Source organism: Strongylocentrotus purpuratus, unplaced genomic scaffold (assembly GCF_000002235.5).
Source record: "Strongylocentrotus purpuratus isolate Spur 01 unplaced genomic scaffold, Spur_5.0 spur5_scaffold_4, whole genome shotgun sequence".
Taxonomy (NCBI): domain Eukaryota; kingdom Metazoa; phylum Echinodermata; class Echinoidea; order Camarodonta; family Strongylocentrotidae; genus Strongylocentrotus; species Strongylocentrotus purpuratus.
The window spans coordinates 11,057,880-11,076,011 of record NW_022145610.1 but is presented as its reverse complement, the minus strand read 5'-3'; the positions used below and the strand labels follow the sequence as shown (position 1 = coordinate 11,076,011).

The 18,132-nt window shown below is 34.5% G+C and overlaps 1 protein-coding gene across 1 annotated transcript; it reads left to right on the top strand.

The window, feature by feature from the left end:
- Positions 1-3,402: 3,402 nt before the first annotated feature.
- LOC115929011 lies at positions 3,403-17,316 on the top strand. The gene is made up of 6 exons (XM_030997028.1): positions 3,403-3,510; positions 12,962-13,081; positions 13,277-13,435; positions 14,650-14,822; positions 16,158-16,314; positions 17,079-17,316. The coding sequence occupies exons 2-6, from the start codon at positions 12,973-12,975 to the stop codon at positions 17,135-17,137; spliced, it is 657 nt and encodes a 218-aa protein (XP_030852888.1). The 5' UTR covers positions 3,403-3,510; positions 12,962-12,972; the 3' UTR covers positions 17,138-17,316.
- Positions 17,317-18,132: the final 816 nt, after the last annotated feature.

Sequence of the window (18,132 nt, the reverse complement as noted above, 5' to 3'; positions counted from 1 at the left end):
CCCGATAGCATAGACGGCATTTGTTCCCTCTTGAAACGCTGAACATATTACAATGCAAAATACAATGTCGTCTTACTTTGTTTACAAGCGACAGATTCCTTTATTTTGTTATCGCTGCATTTTTTATTAAAATAATACCATGTGCTGGTGCAAGTTGCTCTATAGGGGGATTTTGACCTTCATTAAGTGTGCTTCATCCCGAACTTGTCAGAAAATTATTTTTACAAATAGTTTTAAAATGGCAGTTGCTCCAGTTATGCGTAAACGCAGAGTTATTAATAAGGTATCGTTAAACAGGATACTAGTTATTCTTTGAAATTAAATATATGTTTAGGTCACACAGCTTATAGGTCTTAGATGGGAATCTACCAAAGTTCCTCATAATTTTTTATACGCACTGTATAATGTGGAGTTAATGAGAGGCTTAATGGAGTCGATAGCTTAAATGAAAAAGATTGTATCTGATTGATTTTCTTCTTTTGAATGAGTTTGACATCATATAAATCAATATTATCATATTTCTAAGTCATTCATAGTTCTGTATAATCGTTTGGTACTAATAGGCTGGTGCATTGCTAGAGCGAAAATACTCCATGGTAGATCTACAAAATGGCGAATATACAGTGCGTCCCAGAAAAAACGAAACCGAGAATTACCGATGTTTTATCATAACTTAACCACAATTATAATTGATAAATGACATATATATGGAAAGCTTCGATCCTCTTCTTTCATTTGACAAAAGACTTCTTGCATGGCGGATTGTCAACGAAACGGAGTTAAGTCGGTTGTCAATTCTGCTTGTTTCTACGGCAGGCAGCAAGTGAAAACGAATTCGTTTGATAGAATTATTGAAATGCAAGCACTACAAACAGAACTTTGTCATTTCTTGCTCATTCTTCCCGATTGAGGTGTCATATGAAAGGGCAGAAACTCAACTTTCTAGAAATAAGATTTTCTCTTTGAAATTTAGATACCGTCCGCCAAATGACTTTTTGGTTTCCTCTCTTCCAATTAATTTTAATTTTAATTATTGAAATGCAAGCACTACAAACAGAACTTTGTCATTTCTTGCTCATTTTTCCCGATTGAGGTGTCATATGAAAGGGCAGAAACTCAACTTTCTAGAAATAAGATTTTCTCTTTGAAATTTAGATACCGTCCGCCAAATGACTTTTTGGTTTCCTCTCTTCCAATTAATTTTAATTTTAATTATTGAAATGCAAGCGCTACAAACAGAACTTTGTCATTTCTTGCTCATTTTTCCCGATTGAGGTGTCATATGAAAGGGCAGAAACTCAACTTTCTAGAAATAAGATTTTCTCTTTGAAATTTAGATACCGTCCGCCAAATGACTTTTTGGTTTCCTCTCTTCAAATTAATTTTAATCACTCATGCGTGAAATATGCATCATATGAGTTGCATTAAATGAAAGAAGAGGATCTAAGCTTTCCAAATATGTGTTATTTATTAATTATAAAAGAGACTCAGTTATGATAAAACAGCGATAATTCTTGGTTTCGTTTTTCTGAGACGCACTGTATAATTACGAAAATTATGAGTAAATACACATAGGGCTGCTACATAATTATAACTCCCACGTTCCATTGCATTGCAAGCAGCGCAAGTTGAGCGATGCGGATGACGTTCATTACGTCATAGTTCATGTTTATTCATGACCGCCAGGCCTCGAATCTTTTTTCCCCAAACAGGTTTACCTATTGCCGTAAAATCCTGCCTCCTGATTAGTTCAGAGGTAAACGCATCATGAATATTCATGAGCTGAGCTCACAGAACTGTGGCTGAGCTGCAAATGCCTAGCATATGTATTACGCATGCGCGTGGAATTCAGTTTCACTGGCCATTTAGGGTGTACAAACTGTATGTGAGCTGTGGTGTGAGGGGATTTTTATTGGGGGAGGCTGGGGGATGTCTGTGTGTTTGTGAATATTCCTGGTTGTTCTGGTGCATGTTTGGTTTGTATAGTTTTCCACATCTAGTTTTTACACGGCGGATTTTTTGCCAAAGAGTTCATTTACAGTACACACACTAATATTTCAAATTTCACACATAGGCTATACATACAAACACTCTCTCTCTCTCTCTCTTTCTCTCTTTCTCTCTCTCTATCTCCCCTCCCCTCTCTCTCCCTCTCTCTTTTAACACATACCCACCCACCCTCATGTATTTACAAACACATAAGCAACAAATGCACACACTAGCTGTCAATAATACACAATAGACACACACAATGGGTATGAATCTTATCAGGATGGTCCTTGAAAACATGAAATGGTTGCAGTGGCGTACGCAGGATTTTTTCAAGGTTTTTTTTTGTTTAATCGGGCCAACTTTTTTGCAACGACTCAGCCACACGCTGAATAACCGGGGGGGGGGGGGGGGGTAAGAGGACATTTTTTTTTGGGGGGGGGCCGAAATTTGAAATTCTTACCCATCGGCATACCGTTCAATCGACGGGGGGGGGTAAGGTCATCTTTTGTTAGGTCCTCTATAATGATTTTTGTTATTATTATTTTTTTTTTATATATATTTTTAAAAAAATACAAAAAAAAACTCAAAAGGTTTTTTTTTTCCCAAAAAAAAAATCATACACAAAACATACACATAAAAAACTCAAGGGGGGTTAACCCCCACCCCCCCCCCCTCCTGCGTACGCACCTGGATGGTTAGGTGTGGGTCAAAGCTACTGTGTTCCTCTGGACATGATATCCTGACATATTAGTGATTCTGGTTCCTTTGTGACAGAAGAACCTGGCCAGAGAAAACAAAGGACAAAAAGTAATACATACAGGCTCTACACAAGTCATGTCAAAGACAAGCTTTTATTATAAATATGCATACCTAGTGCACATTATACTGATTTATCTGACTAAGTACTTTTGCAATATTTTATATATCTTCAAACTTCTTTTCTCAAGATCATCCAACTAATTTGAGCTTTCAACAATAAATACAATCAGCAGGTTCATAACCTTTGACCTACTTTCATGAATTTAAGCATTAAAATATCCCAATTTTAATTAAAATTAATTAACTCTCACTATTTATTCTCAGATTCAGACGCCGCCATAATTGCTCATGTAAAAGTTACATCTTTGAACCAATCAATGCGCATGTATGCATGCATGCATGAGTACGTACGTACGTACACAGCTAGCTAGCATATAGCTGCATGCTATGAGCAGCTAATTCGACTTGTGTCACGCGCATGCGTAATACTACTAGTATCTTTGCAGCTCAGTCATGAATATTCATGATGCGTATACCTCTGAACCAATCAGGAGCCGGGATTTTACGCTCATAGGTAATTTCGCGGCCCGGCCTGGCATCTTCATACGCTACTATTGGAAAGCCATAAAACCACCAGTATCCTCATCTTGGAGTCAAAGCTGTTGATACGGGCAGACCAGAACGTCATACACTGAGCAGCACACAGGGTGGCCGTTTGCAAGACTCTCTAAGACTCTCTACAAATACAGTAAACCATTGGTAAGTTACGTTTAGTGGACGCAGTGATGCCAATTCATTTTCAACAACTGTTCTAAAGTTTTTGATCACGCTGGTTAGCGCGGAGTCAATAATTTAATGACTCTTTAATTTTGCATACGTTCGAGAATATTTACCTCAATACGTACGTGACCCCTTTTTTAATTTCACAAGTACAAAATGGGATCAATATAAATTAAAGGTCTAACCCTTTTTTTTGCTTATTAGTACACATTCAAAAAGATTGCCATGTTTTATTCGCAACATACACACACAACAAAACAAAAAGATACATACGCATTCACATGTCGATCTGCGAAGTTTGCGAACATCGATACTGAGAATATGTCGCTTTTCCTCAAATTAATTGATCTTTACAAAGAAATACCTGTTTTCGAATTCGTGAACATTGAGCGCATTGAATAAGATTTTTATTAGATTTTGTGCTATCTAAGAAGCACCTAATTTTCGACCGAGGTGCCGCGAGAGAATTTGAGTAATATTTTTTAAAAATCATTAATTGGGAATAACGTCGATTTATTAGAAACCGTTAGAGTATGTAATTTCATGAGGTAATAGCATTTTGAAGGTGATAGAGTGTCTTTGTTCCTCGCTCGCTTCGCTGCTCACAACCTTTAAAAACAGGATAATTTCTGGCAGCGAAGTGCCTGAATACCTTCATCGTTGAGCAATGAAGTGCCCATTAAATAGCCTTTTATTTAATAGAGAGTTGCCTGAATATATATTACATCCTTTATATCAAATTACATTTTGACCACGCTCGTTTGCTTCACTCGCTCGCAACATTTAGAAAGATGATAATTATTCTGACCAATGAGAAGCCCGAATCTCTTCATGTTCGTGCATCGAATTGACCGCATCAAATGATTTTGGCATTCATGTTTTCTGCAGCGAGATGCTCGCGCTCTTAATTTTATATTGTATCATGTGTGTTAATCATAAGGTAAATTTTGTTATCATAACAAAATTATCATAATTTTTTGCTCGCTTGCTCCGGTCGCTCGCAAAACTTAGAAGAAAAAAATTGCCATAGTGTAGATGGTACTTGACGCGTGTTAGAGTGATCCTAACTGAATCTTCTGTAAATTATTTAGGATTGGGGTGACGCAAACTGTTTCATTTTTTTGAAAAAGTGCCATGCGGATTATGTTTTACCATCTGATTTAGACAGTAATAAATTGAACGATTATTTTGTAAATATTGGTAAAAAAAAATCAGAAGCTTTCAGTAATCATGATCTATCATGGAACCATCCTGAAAGTATACATACTTCGTCTTGAAATCAATCAGTCCTGGGAAAACTAAACATAATCTCTCTCTATTGTCGAGAGAGAGTAGCCTTGATATCATAGAATTTGATAGAAAATTACTTCAAATTTCAGCTCCTTATATTAATATTTCTCTTAACTGTCCTTTTAATGAAAGTTTAAATTGTGGATTTTTACCTAATGATTGGAAACTGGCCAGAACTACGCCTGTTTAGAAAGGTAAAGGTGATAAGAATAATATTTCAAATCATAGACCCATCTCAGTCGTATGTCATATTGCTAAACTGCTTGAAAAGGAAGTTCAGTTTCAATTCTTATCTTACTTGCAGACTAATCATCTTATTAGTGTTGACCAATATATTTTTTGCCAAATCATTCAACTAATACATGTTTACATAGAGTCATTGATGATTGGTACGAATCTTTTAATGATAAGGAAAAAGTTGGTGCACGTTTTCTTAATATTTCAAAAAAATTTGATTGTATTGACCATGAACTTTTGTTGTCCAAATTGAATAAGTATGGTATTTTAAACACTGAACTGAAATGGTTTTCTAGTTCAAGTTAAAGTTCAAGTTCATTTTATTTCCATTTTTCGTATAAAAATACATATAACAATACATTATACATATAAGCAAATATATAAATATAAATAATACAAAGAATATGGAGGAGCCAGCAGAGTCCATTGGCCTTTCAAAAGCTGGGCTCCAGTGTCGTCAGATAATAATACAAAGTACAGAGAAAAGAAAATGGGTAGTAAATAAATAAACAAATGAGTATAGGCTAATTAAATTAAACATACTATAGGAATTCCTTCATTAAATAGTTCTTGTATTTACGTTTAAATGAGGCAACAGATGGGCACCCTTTTATATGGGTAGGTATTGCACTCCAACTAATTACTCCGGAATATTTATCTGATCTACGTGAAGTATGGTATTTTAACAATGGAATATATAAATCATTAGCATGTCTTGTGTAATGTGGATGAATATCCTTTGTTATTTTGAACATATTATCGAAAATAGAAGGTAACATATTCTTGTTGTACATATACATAAATGATCCAACTTGCAATTCATGTATTTGAAATATGGTAAGTACATTTAATTTCCTAAAAAGCGGTTAAGATGGGGTTCTGGGGTGAGAATTTGTAATTGCACGTAGTGCTCTTTTCTGTAAAACATAAACTTGATTCATTAAAGTTTTTGCACAATGTCCCCATATCAAAGTACAATAGGACAGATGAGGAAGCATGATTGCATTGTAGATATTAATCAAAATATATAGAGGAATAAAGTGTCGTATTTTATATAATACACCTATTGCACATGAAATCTTCCGCCGGGTATTATTGATATGTGAAGCCCAAGTAAGATTTTCATCAAGTGTCACTCCAAGAAATACAGTATTAGAAACTTGTAATATATTATAGATATTAATTTTAATGTCACAGATTTGACCTGAAAGTTTTTTGTTTTTCTGCTTGAATATCATATAATTAGTTTTTTTGGAATTTATAAGTAATTTGTTAGCCAAAAACCACAACTCAATTTTTGGTATTTCTGAAGTAATTATGGTTGATATTTCATTGATGTTTTTACGAGACACAAAGAGGTTTGTGTCATCTGCAAATATGATTGGGCAAAGGTTTGGGCTTACGTATTGAATGTCATTAACATATAATAGAAAAATTAATGGCCCTAAAATTGACCCTTGCGGAATACCTCCAGCGAGTGTCAATAATGTGGAGTTAACACCATCTATATAAACAAATTGCTTTCTGTTAAATAAATAGCTATGTATCAATTCTAAAGAAATTCCTCTAATACCATAAAAATTTCAACTTCCGTAACAAAATATCATGATTGATTAAGTCGAATGCCTTCGATAGGTCCAAAAATATTCCTAGTCCAATATTCTTATTTTCAAAAGCTGTATCAAGTTGATCGATATATTCAAGTTGGGCCATAGATGTAGAATGTCCAGAACGGAAACCAAATTGTCTATTGTATAAAATATTGTTTTTACATATGTAAGAAATAAGTTTTGCATATATCAATTTTTCAAAAAGTTTATCAAAGATCGAAAGCAGGGACACAGGTCGATAGTTTGTACACAAAGATTTATCTCCCTTTTTAAATATTGGCAAAACTTTAGCAACTTTTAAAGCATCTGGAAAGCATCCTGTTTCTATAGAGGTATTGAAAATATGATTTAACACTGGAGCAACAATGTGTATACATTGTTTTAAAACTTTGGTGTCTATATCAAAAGAAAAAGAAAATCAAACAGAAATAAATAAATCAAATCAAATTAAATCAAATAATCGTAACCTGGGCTTTTGCCTTCTTTTAAACTTAACACTGTATTGATTACCTCAGATTCCTTTGTACATGTGAAAAATAAGGAGTGTGGATAATCACCACAAAAATATTTAATAGGGTCTGTTAAAGTATTAGGCATATTGTTTGCAACATTCTCACCAACAGAAACAAAATATTCATTAAAAACTCGCAACACTTCTGAAGGTTCCTCAATATTTTGTCCATCTTTTAAAAGAGTTGGACAGTCAATTTTCTTTTGTTCTATTAAAATATTGTTTATAACACGCCATGTTCCTTTCAAATCATTTCTTTTACCATAACATTTCTTTTGATAATAGTCACGTTTTGCACTTCTAATCGCATTATTTACAATATTCCTTTGTTTCTTGTAAACATCTTTTCTGTAATGGGTGGGATTTTTTTATAAATTTGTGATACAAAGCATTTTTCTTACGACAAAGCTTTTTTAAAGAATGATCATACCATGTGTTACGTTTTTCTTTTCGATTATCTTTGGGTTGTTGTTTTAGAAAGCAATGATCATAAGTAGAGCCAACAACCTCAAAAAATGATTTGTATAACTGGTTAACATCAGTAGTTGAATTTTTCAAAATGAATTCCCAGTTCACCTTACTCAATTCAGTACAGAATAATATTATATTTTCTTCGTTAATATGCCTCACATTTCGAACAGACCTTACATTTTGGTTTGAATTCACAATTAGATTAGAAAAACAAAATATAGGCATGTGGTCACTTACAGGGTATGTAATAATTCCAGACAAATAATCATCACATGTGCTGTTAACAAAAATATTATCCAACAAAGTTGAGGTTTCTATAGTGATTCGAGTTGGCTTAGATATTACAGGAGAAAAAGAATAGGAATTCATAAAATTTACAAAATCATTAGGCTCCATCTCTTCTTCAACAAAATTATTTATATTGAAATCTCCCATTATATAGCAAGGTTTGTGATCACCAATAACTTTAAAGAGGATTGGTTCAAAAGATTCCTTGAATGCAAGAATTGTCTGACCTGGTGGTCTGTAAACTACGCCAACTATGACACTCTTCCTGTTGAAAAAAAAGCTCAACAAACATACTTTCTACTTCACTCACAAATAATTTTAAGTCTTCACGTATTTTATATTTCAATGATTCATTTACAAATATTCCAACTCCACCACCTGAGCGATCACTTCTACCTTGACTGACAAAATTATGTCCATCCAATTCGTGGATTGGCAGAAGTTTCTCATTTTCTTTTATCCATATTTCTGTAATTCCTATTACTGAAAAAGAAGGTTTTACATTTGATAGACATGCATGTAATTTATCAATATTTTTTTTTAACTTCTTACATTAGCATGAAATAATGAAAAAAAATGAAGACTTGCACTCAGGCAAATTTTTCAACTCATAATATTCTGATTTAGCAGTCATAAATGTGTCACTCATAAAAAAATATTATGAATATAGCAATATGTAATAATAAATACAAGTACATGTGATTCAAGTCACCTCTTTTCGTAAATATGCCTCAAACTATCTTCTAAAGGAAATAGAATTAAAAACAGTGAAAGTTACAACCTGTTAATCTGTGTTAAATCTATGTAAAAGATTAGATAAATATTTTGAACAGTTTTTAAAAATGACTACAACTGTACTTTCTTAATCTACATATAGTTACAACTGAGTTACTAAAGAAGAAAAAATGGGTAAGTGGAATGGCGAAAGCCATCTGGAACAGATAAGTTACAGTTATACTGTCATTGAACATACAACCTGTATAAAGCACATTTAAAGTCAGAATATAAAATACGAATACGAATATGTGGATCCCGAGGAATTTATCATACATATTAAAAACTTCATAAACACATGGAGTTTTATGGTTAATAATGTAGACATCGATGCATGCTAATACATATATACAGTGCACAGTGGAGTTCCTGCATAAAGAGGTAAATAAGAATGAGAATGAGAATGATCCTGACTGAAGAAGTCAACAGGCCAACATCACATTCATGCCGTAAGGCAATATGCACATTCCCAAGAATTTCATTACATTGAGTCGCCACCATATTTATAATCTCAGAAGATCAGCTTTGCTTCGTATCATCTGTTTAGTTGTATTACCATTTCGCTTGGATGACACTACAAATACTTTGCCATCAGAAGACCAAGCAGCTTGTACTTTCTGACATGAATTTGCTTCATGTAGCAGGTCAAAATTCCTAGGAGTAAGGTCCTCATAGATAGCAATCCTTGTTCCTTTCAGCGAAGTTCGATGTTTGAGGAGCATCTGCCTTATGCGATACGAGTACAATTTAGCAATGATGCCACGACTTCTTGTTTTGTCCTGGGGAAGCCTACCTACACGATGAGATCTGTCTATCTGCTCAAGACGCAGGTCCACATTCATTTTCTTTGCTACCGAGATAATAATATCATCTGTATTTTCATTCTTCTCTTCTTTGACTCCAAAAATACGAACACATGATCTTCTTGAGTACTGTTCTAACTCGTTGGTCTCATACTCCAAGCGAGAAATGCATTCTTCTTTTTTCTCAAGTTGTTTCTCTAGTGCCGTGATTTTCCGGATGTGTGAATCAGACATATTCTGAAGATCATGCCTGATTCCATCTTTTCTGTCATAGAAGATAGATTATTCCATTTACTATTCAACTCAGACTGCACCTCCAGGATCAACCTGTCAGACTGATTTGGCTTTGACTCGAAGTTAGTAAGACGAGTTTCATATTGGTTTAATCTATCTAAAATCTCTCCAAGTTTGTTTTGAACTCCTTCAGTAATGGCTTCTAAAAAATCCTCACTGTTCAAGATATCTTTTAAAATCTTAGGCACATTCTAGGAGGTCATGATGGTTGACAGCAACCAATCCAGAGAGAAATTATGTTTCACATTGCTCCGTTTAGTCTCATTTCACAAAGCCCCCTATCGTCAGAGCATGGTTAGAGTCAGCTGCCTAACATGTTAGCCTATGGACGTTTTTTTTTTTAAAGCGTTAAAAAATCATTTTTTGTTTAAACGAAAAGCACATCCACCCGACGTACGTTATCACTAGCTCTTTCATTGGAGCCCTCATGTCTCATTGACTATTGAAAGTTCACCCACCGTAATTTTTCAAAATAGGTTGCAAGCTCGTCATTGCCTATAATACACATGTGAAACAAGTCTAACTTTGTACTCAGTTTGCCAAGCGATTTGAAGATTATAGGTCGAGCACACGAAACATAAAAAGCATGAATTATCATAGATCACTTCTGCCTATTTCATTATGTCAATTTCATCCAACCCCCCACCGTAATTTTTCAATTTAGTAAAAGCAAACATTTAGCCGAGGTAAGCAAAAACATGAATATTCATGACACACCATGGACTATTCGGTTATTAACAGAGGGGTGCAATCGGTCATCACGTCAAACTCCCCTAATTGCCACCAAGTATTTCATATAATTATATAGTTTGGTATGTTTCTTTTACTCACTCATGAATTATTAAATATCAATGATGGTTTTAAAAATGTAAAAGAAATTTTAGTTGATATTTATTAACAAAGTAATTTATAATTAGCAAAGCAATCTCACATACAAAATTACTATCAAGTGTCGTCTGCTACGCCGATTGTTGCCTGCTAAGGCACATGTTTATTGTTTGGACTGTAAGGTATACCAGGGAAATTTGTATTTTCCTGCAGTACAACGTATAGCAGGAAAATGTTGTATATGCGGATCCTTTTAATGATTACGTAATGGAAGAAGTGGCGAGGCGGTATGGTTTGAATAACTTAGGCAGGTGAAAGTTATTGTATTGAGAAGGAAAGGAATGTTCAGAAAGGCATAGAGAGGGAAGTGGGCGTGGGAGCCATCTTAGCTTTGCAACTACATCAGTACGAGAATACACCCGACGGCGCGGTGGCCTGTACTTATAGCGCGCGAACACATCACACCCAATGGCATACACCCGTTACCCTGCAACACAGTGGAACATTCTAAAAAATTAAAAAATTATCTACAAAATAGACCTCTTGAATCATCTGAGAAGTAACTTACCCTATTCTGATTACTTCAATGAATGTCAAGATAACAATGGCTGCTTTTCCATCCAAAAATAAAACTAGTTTTCAATTAAAAATAGTCAATTTCTCGATAATTTCACAAAATATATTTGCCGCCGCATTTTAATATGACGTCATTGACAGCTGATTGGCTAGTTTGGTAGTGACGTCGAACGAGCTATGTTTGTGCTGCAGTGACAATCGGAGCAATATGGATAAGCAGACTAATCACAACGTGCTCCGCACAAACACAACTGTAGACCGGACCTACCCGAATTCACAAAGCAAGGTTTGAGCTCAGACCAAGGTTTGAGCTCGAACCTCCATTTGTTTCGCCAAACCTCCTTTTGTTATTTACAAACCTGGAATTCGGGCCTTGTCACCACCGCGCCGTACATGTACGCGATACCTATTCAAGATTTTAAGGCTACACGTATGTCAATACGTGGGACATCGTTCGTAGTAACTGTGTTGGACGAGGAAATCCAGAGTTAAATTTCACAAATTTCTTACCATATTCTGTTCCAGATCTGGCATTATGGCAATCTATAACTAACATGACAATGGCTGAGTGTAGCATGCATGAGTCTAAAATACGTCATAAAATGGAAGGATTGTGAAGTATTACGGATAAGGTCTATCGTCCAATACGCTGAATGTTGTTTTAACCAAGCCTAATCTTTAATGTTTTAAGAATTGTTTTATATACGCTGGTCGTAAAACCTGGATTAGTTTACCTTCTGCTTTTCAAAATGCTAAATATATCGATGTTTTTAAACGTATGTACAAGGACAATTTTTGTAAACCTGCGTGATACAATGCCGATTCATTTACTGCTTTGACATCATGATGGCTTATTTCTCTCTCTCTCTCTCTATCTCTCTCTCTCTTTGTCTCTCTCTCCATTTCCCTCTCCCCTCTTTCTTTCTTTCCCTTTTTCCTCCTTTACTTTTTTACCAGTTTACTTATATCTTTTCTCCTCTTCTATTTTTGGGGGGTAATATTTTAATGCCTTTTATTAAAGTGATTTGATGTTTTTTCCGCTGTTAATTTCAATTATTACATCGTCGTTTCTTTTTTTTTTTTTTGTGCTTTTAACTACTTTTAATGCGTATTATGCTTATATGTTAGTTTTATACTGTTCTTACCTTTGCTTGTGAGCTTTGGTGATATTCATTATATATATTTCCGTGTATTACATTTTTATCGTGTTCAGGACCATAATGTAAAACAGATTTTGTATCGACAATTTGTATCTCATTCTTGTTATCCTTAATAAATATATTTCAATAAAATAAAATAAAATAATACAAATTTTTTTTTTTTAAGTTGAAAAACGCTGCTTTAGCCTGTATATACATGTAGGCTTTTTAGTGTTTGCAAACCGCCCTAAATGTTACCACCGGGAGTGGCAATTTCTTGCATACAAATATTACAAAAAAGCAGGGGCGGATCTAGCTTTTTGCCAAGGGGGGGAAGGTTGACCCAATTACGATGCAGAGCATCTTTTACGAGCCGCAAAGCTGCGATCCGATTTTTGTAGCTTTTTTGAACACCCGTAAGTGATGTTTTCTTGGCATCAACGAGTCATCGTCCACCTTATTTGCTTAAAAAATAAGAATTAGTTCAATTTCCACCCTTAGCACGTTTGTTTAGTTATTAAAGTTGCTTTATCTACTTAAATTGTTTTTTTCGGAAATCTTTGCCATCGTGTTTGAGAAGATTTTTCAATATTTGTTTTCTTCACACAGAATCGTTAATCATGTTGGCAGTTTGTCTCCTCGCTTTCATCGCGATGTCGATTACCGCAGTCCCGGCCACGACCCCGACCACGACCCCACAGCCTCCTGATGGAATTCCCCAATGTGCAAGTGAGCCTTTCAATAGATATATTAATTTATTTGTATATATGTATTTGTGCATTTAGTAGACTATGTATGAAAGTATTTATTTATGTATTCATTTATTTATCTAGTTGTGCATTTATTGATTTATTGATCCATGTTTGTTTTTTGTTTTTCCATCTATTTACCTATCTATCAATTTATTTAATTATCTATCTGCAGTCTACGAGTGCCCCGTCTATACTACATTAGAAGAAATTGGTTCAGATATGTGGAAGAGACGGGTAGAACCAAGTGTATGGGTGCATAAGGTCGCTCCAACCTGCGACCGAACTGAAGCAATAGGTTTAGTCATAGGTGACCTCGATGCCTACCTTGTAGGTAAGCTTTGAGAATCAGACTTTTGTACATTTTGTTATAATTCCGAAGAAAGCATAGAACACTTATATTGAGATTGCCAAATTTAGAAGAAGGTTTATCCAACATTTGATTTTAGATGATAAAATTACTTTAAATAAGGTGAGCTTTTTTGTTTGGATTTTTATGGAAGTGAATGAATTCGATCTAATTTTATTATCTTATACGCCAAATACTACACGCTTTCTATCAAACGTAAGTCTAGCTTATCGTTGATCAATTATTTCAAAGCCATTTTAAGATATTATCGTTCATTACAATATTAAACCTATGTTTAAAACAATAAGTTTAAACGGGTATTTGATAATAAATGGACAACATTGGTTAGCTGCTGTAAAACAAAAACAAACAAATATTAAGTTTATGTGTACTAGCATAATGCATTCTACTCCTAAAAAGGACGTACCCTAATCGGATTTAACAAGTAATTAATAATCATAACCAGGCAATAAATTGATAAAATCAAAATTATCTTCTACATCATTTTTTGATGATTATTTCTTGATGAATTTCATCTTTTCGAATTATACATTTAGTATATATTTTTTTTTTTTGATTTCCTTCGTCTTGCTTTTCTTTACGTAAACTTTGGAAGAATATTGCCATAATTTATGTATTCGTATATTGTGTGTACAATGTACCTCTAATTATTAAGAATAATATATAGTAAGCATTATCCAAAATAGAAAATAGCAATCCAGTCGCCTATTTCCTTATCTATTTGAATATAAAAGCCTTTTTAAAGAGAAAGTAAGAGAAAATATATGGATGGGAGGAGGGGCGGGGAGGGGGGACATGCCGAGGGAAGAAAATGGAATGAGGACTTCTACATATATCTTACTATGCCTACTTTATCTTTTTTAAATAAAACAAACAAGAAAAATGACTCCCTCTCCTCCTTTAAAATATTGGCATAGATATCATTTTAAATCAGTCATTTGACATGGGATAAAAGTGAAGATGGCAGATTAGATTTTGAACTTCCGCTTCCTAAAATGAAACGGCAATTTACATTCCTTTTTGGCAATGTAATATTCCGTTTCTTTTTGTAATCTTGATGAATTGTTTCAAGCCAATGTGGGAGGGATGTATACTATGGCACTTGTAAAGATAAATATTGTATTAGGCCTGCTTCGTAATTTTATCAACATTTCTTTCATGTCGAATTGTTTTGCTAGACAACAACATAAATGAGTCAACACCAATCATTTTGAAAGTCGCGGAAAACATACCCGGGCCAAATTCTTCGTGTACCGGCCAATCAGGATCTTTCCCGTGCTGTGACCAAATCTACGAACTTTTCCACTTCATCCCTGTAGCTTCGCAAGAAACCGCCCCAATCCCATCACAGGTACAAAACTAAAAGCCCAGGTAGTGTATCCCTTTTTCAGCCAACATCAAATTATGTAGAACTTTGCAGGAATTATGAATATAATATACATAATAATACGTATATCCTATCGGTAATATTTAAACGTTAGCAGTGTCCTAGTATTCAAATTATGCAAGGAAACTCGTTTACTTTCTACACTTCACTGTCAGACACTAGTTGAGTGACTGACTGACTGACTTCTTTTTTTTTTCTGTGGTGATAACATACAGTAGCCTACATGAGCATTTGTCTACATCCATTACACACTTCTTGTAATAGCCAAAATTAAACTGATTGAATCTTTGCGCAGCACAAAACGTACGACCATTGGGTACAAGGGTCTGAAAATCAGACTATTTAATTAAACGAGTGCGCTCGCTTAATTCGATTCAACAGACATTTTCAAGTCCTTTTATTTTAAAGGTAAAGACCAGTATTGGAAACGCCCCAATGTCACAAAAAAAATTGCGCCGGCCGCCAAGGGATCATGGCAGGACGTACTAGTTCCCGACAGCATATAAAGCAGCCAGACCTCGAATATTAAAGCAGTCGATATATCTTTTATATACCGAAACATAAATATTGAAACAAAAATCTATCATAAATTCTTACCTTATCCATTTATTGAGTAGAGATTGGTTAAAACATCACTGAAATTCTGAGACACTGTCTGTAATCTTTGCTTTAAAAATGACTGAAATTACAATCATTGGGAATCGCAGACAAAAAGCACTGTATGGTGTCCGCGCTCGCACAAGGAACATTTTAACACGCAAATTAATGGGTATCGCAGCAAAATTTTGCTATTTTAATGGTAACCGGAGTTTTGAGGGATCTCACTCTTGGACTAAACCGGTATTGACATTTTTCACGTCTCCAATTCCGACCAATCAGACGGATGGATTTCTTATAGCTGTAATTGATATGGCACGTTCCGCCTGCCATCCCTGCCTGGTCCGCTATAGTTGCTGGCATCCTTACTTTCTAATTAAGCTATCCTTTATATCGGCAGTTTTGAGGATCTAAGGACTAGTTATTTCTTTCTTTCTCACTATCATCTTGTTGAAAGGCAGTGACGGCCCAAATGTTACTTAAATAATCTTGAATAAGGCTGAACCAATCGGGGGAACGTTTGAAACCCCCCTCCCCCCCCCCAAAAAAAAAGCTACAACTTCTGTTTGAAAACATGATAATCAACGGGAAATGTTTCAAATCTATTAATCTCTTTGAAAGATTGAAGTACAAAATGACTTGATCTTAAGTCATTTTGTTCAGTAGAATTAATCGATATCGTGGCTTTCATTTTTTCTAAAGGACTCTGGGATTCAGCTACTGCACTTCGATGCTTTTGAGCTCTACGGCATCACCTTTCTTGGGCCCAATCACAATGCGGTGGAGCAATACGAACAGCTTCGTGAATACCTCGACGAGCAGGGCATTTTATACTATGGAACCTTTTATTATATTGCAAGTGAGTAATTATGTAGTACATGTGGCAATCATCCACTGAGGAAATTTTTCCCGATAACCGTCCTCTCAGGACAACATTCACCAATACTATTATTATTTTCTTTATTGTTTGTTATTGTTGATGGTGATGGTGATGATGATTACTATTATTTATTTTAGTAGTAGTAGCATTTATTATTATTATTATTATTATTATTATTATTATTATTATTATTATTATTATTATTATTATTATTATTATTATTATTATTGTTATTATTATAATCATTATTATTATTACTGTCATTATTATTATTATTCTTATTATTATTATTATTATTATTAGTGTTATCATTATGATTAGTATCATTATTATTGTCATCGTCATCATCATCACATCATGGAGTTGTCGTGGTATAGTGGTTCATTCACTCAATTTATATCCAAGGGTTGAGGGTTCAAATCTCAGCGTGCCGGCACTAACGTCCTTTGGCCAGACACTAATCCACATGTGCTACTCTCCACCTCGGTGTGAATGTGTAGCTGACAAGAAGTCCCTCGGAGAGGACCTAAAGCCTTCGGTCCCCTCCTTGCTTCCTTCAAACATACACATGGCTTTTTAGCAGTCCGGTAAAACAAACAAACAAGCAAACAACAATAACAAATTGCAGGGCCATCAGGATGCACAAGCGTGAAGCTGATGAGGCTACGTATACCCTTAGTTAAGAAAAATTAAACGTACGGGTAATTTGATGTACTTATTTATTTATTGTATTTTTCTTACAGTTTATGACTTTCCATCGGACCCTCAGCCTCATCGTACTGAAATCCTGATTTCTATTTAGAAACCCAGAAGGAATGATAATAATGAAGGCACCGATAACCCAAACGACAGCCAAGAAAACCAATCATATCGCAGTGGGCGTGGTGGTCGTCAAAGACCACACTGATCTCATTCCGTTTTGAGCTGGTCGGCAAACGACTCCAACCAAGATTTTAATGATTTTATGCCATTTCATTTCATTTCTTTCATCACATATGATAAGATTAGCTAAAGAATACAAAATAAATACAACTGCGAAGCACTCGGTTTTTTTTTTCTTCACATTTCCAAGGTGTATAATCATAGTAGTTTTCTATCTTAATTTATTATGAGATAAAATACAGTGCTTTGCTTTTTAACTAGTTTTGAAATACATCATATTATAAAACATTTCCAAGGCGTATAATCATGAAGTAGTTTGCTATCTTAATTTATTATGAGATAAAAAACAGTGTTTTGCTTTTTAAGTAGTTTTCAAATACATCATATTATAAACCATTTCTAAGGCATATAATCATAAAGCAGTTTGCTATCTTTATCTATTATGATATAAAATACATTACTTTGCTTTTTAACTAGTGTTAAAAAAAAATCATATTATTAACCGTGTCAGACATCTGAGCAAGGCAATTTTCAAGTTTTTATTGATAAGCCAACAAAACTACGGGCGAAAGAAATATTATTAAATAATATTAAATAATAATACACAGTTAACCAATGAACAAATACTTTTGCCCGATCACAAAAGTCAACGGCAAAATGCGTGTTAAACTAGCGGGCAATAATGTAGAGCCAACATCCAGGTATTTGTAATTTTCATTGCGCATATATTAACTGCTTAATTCAGGGCAATACGGCTTCTCATATCCATACAGTTGTATATCACCCTCACCTTCGGTTCTGGCGATTATGTCGTATTGCCCTGAAGGCAGTCAATATTATTTAATTATTATCCCAGTAATATGACGTATCATAATCAGCATGATCAGGGAACCATATTTTCCGGCATTGTCCATT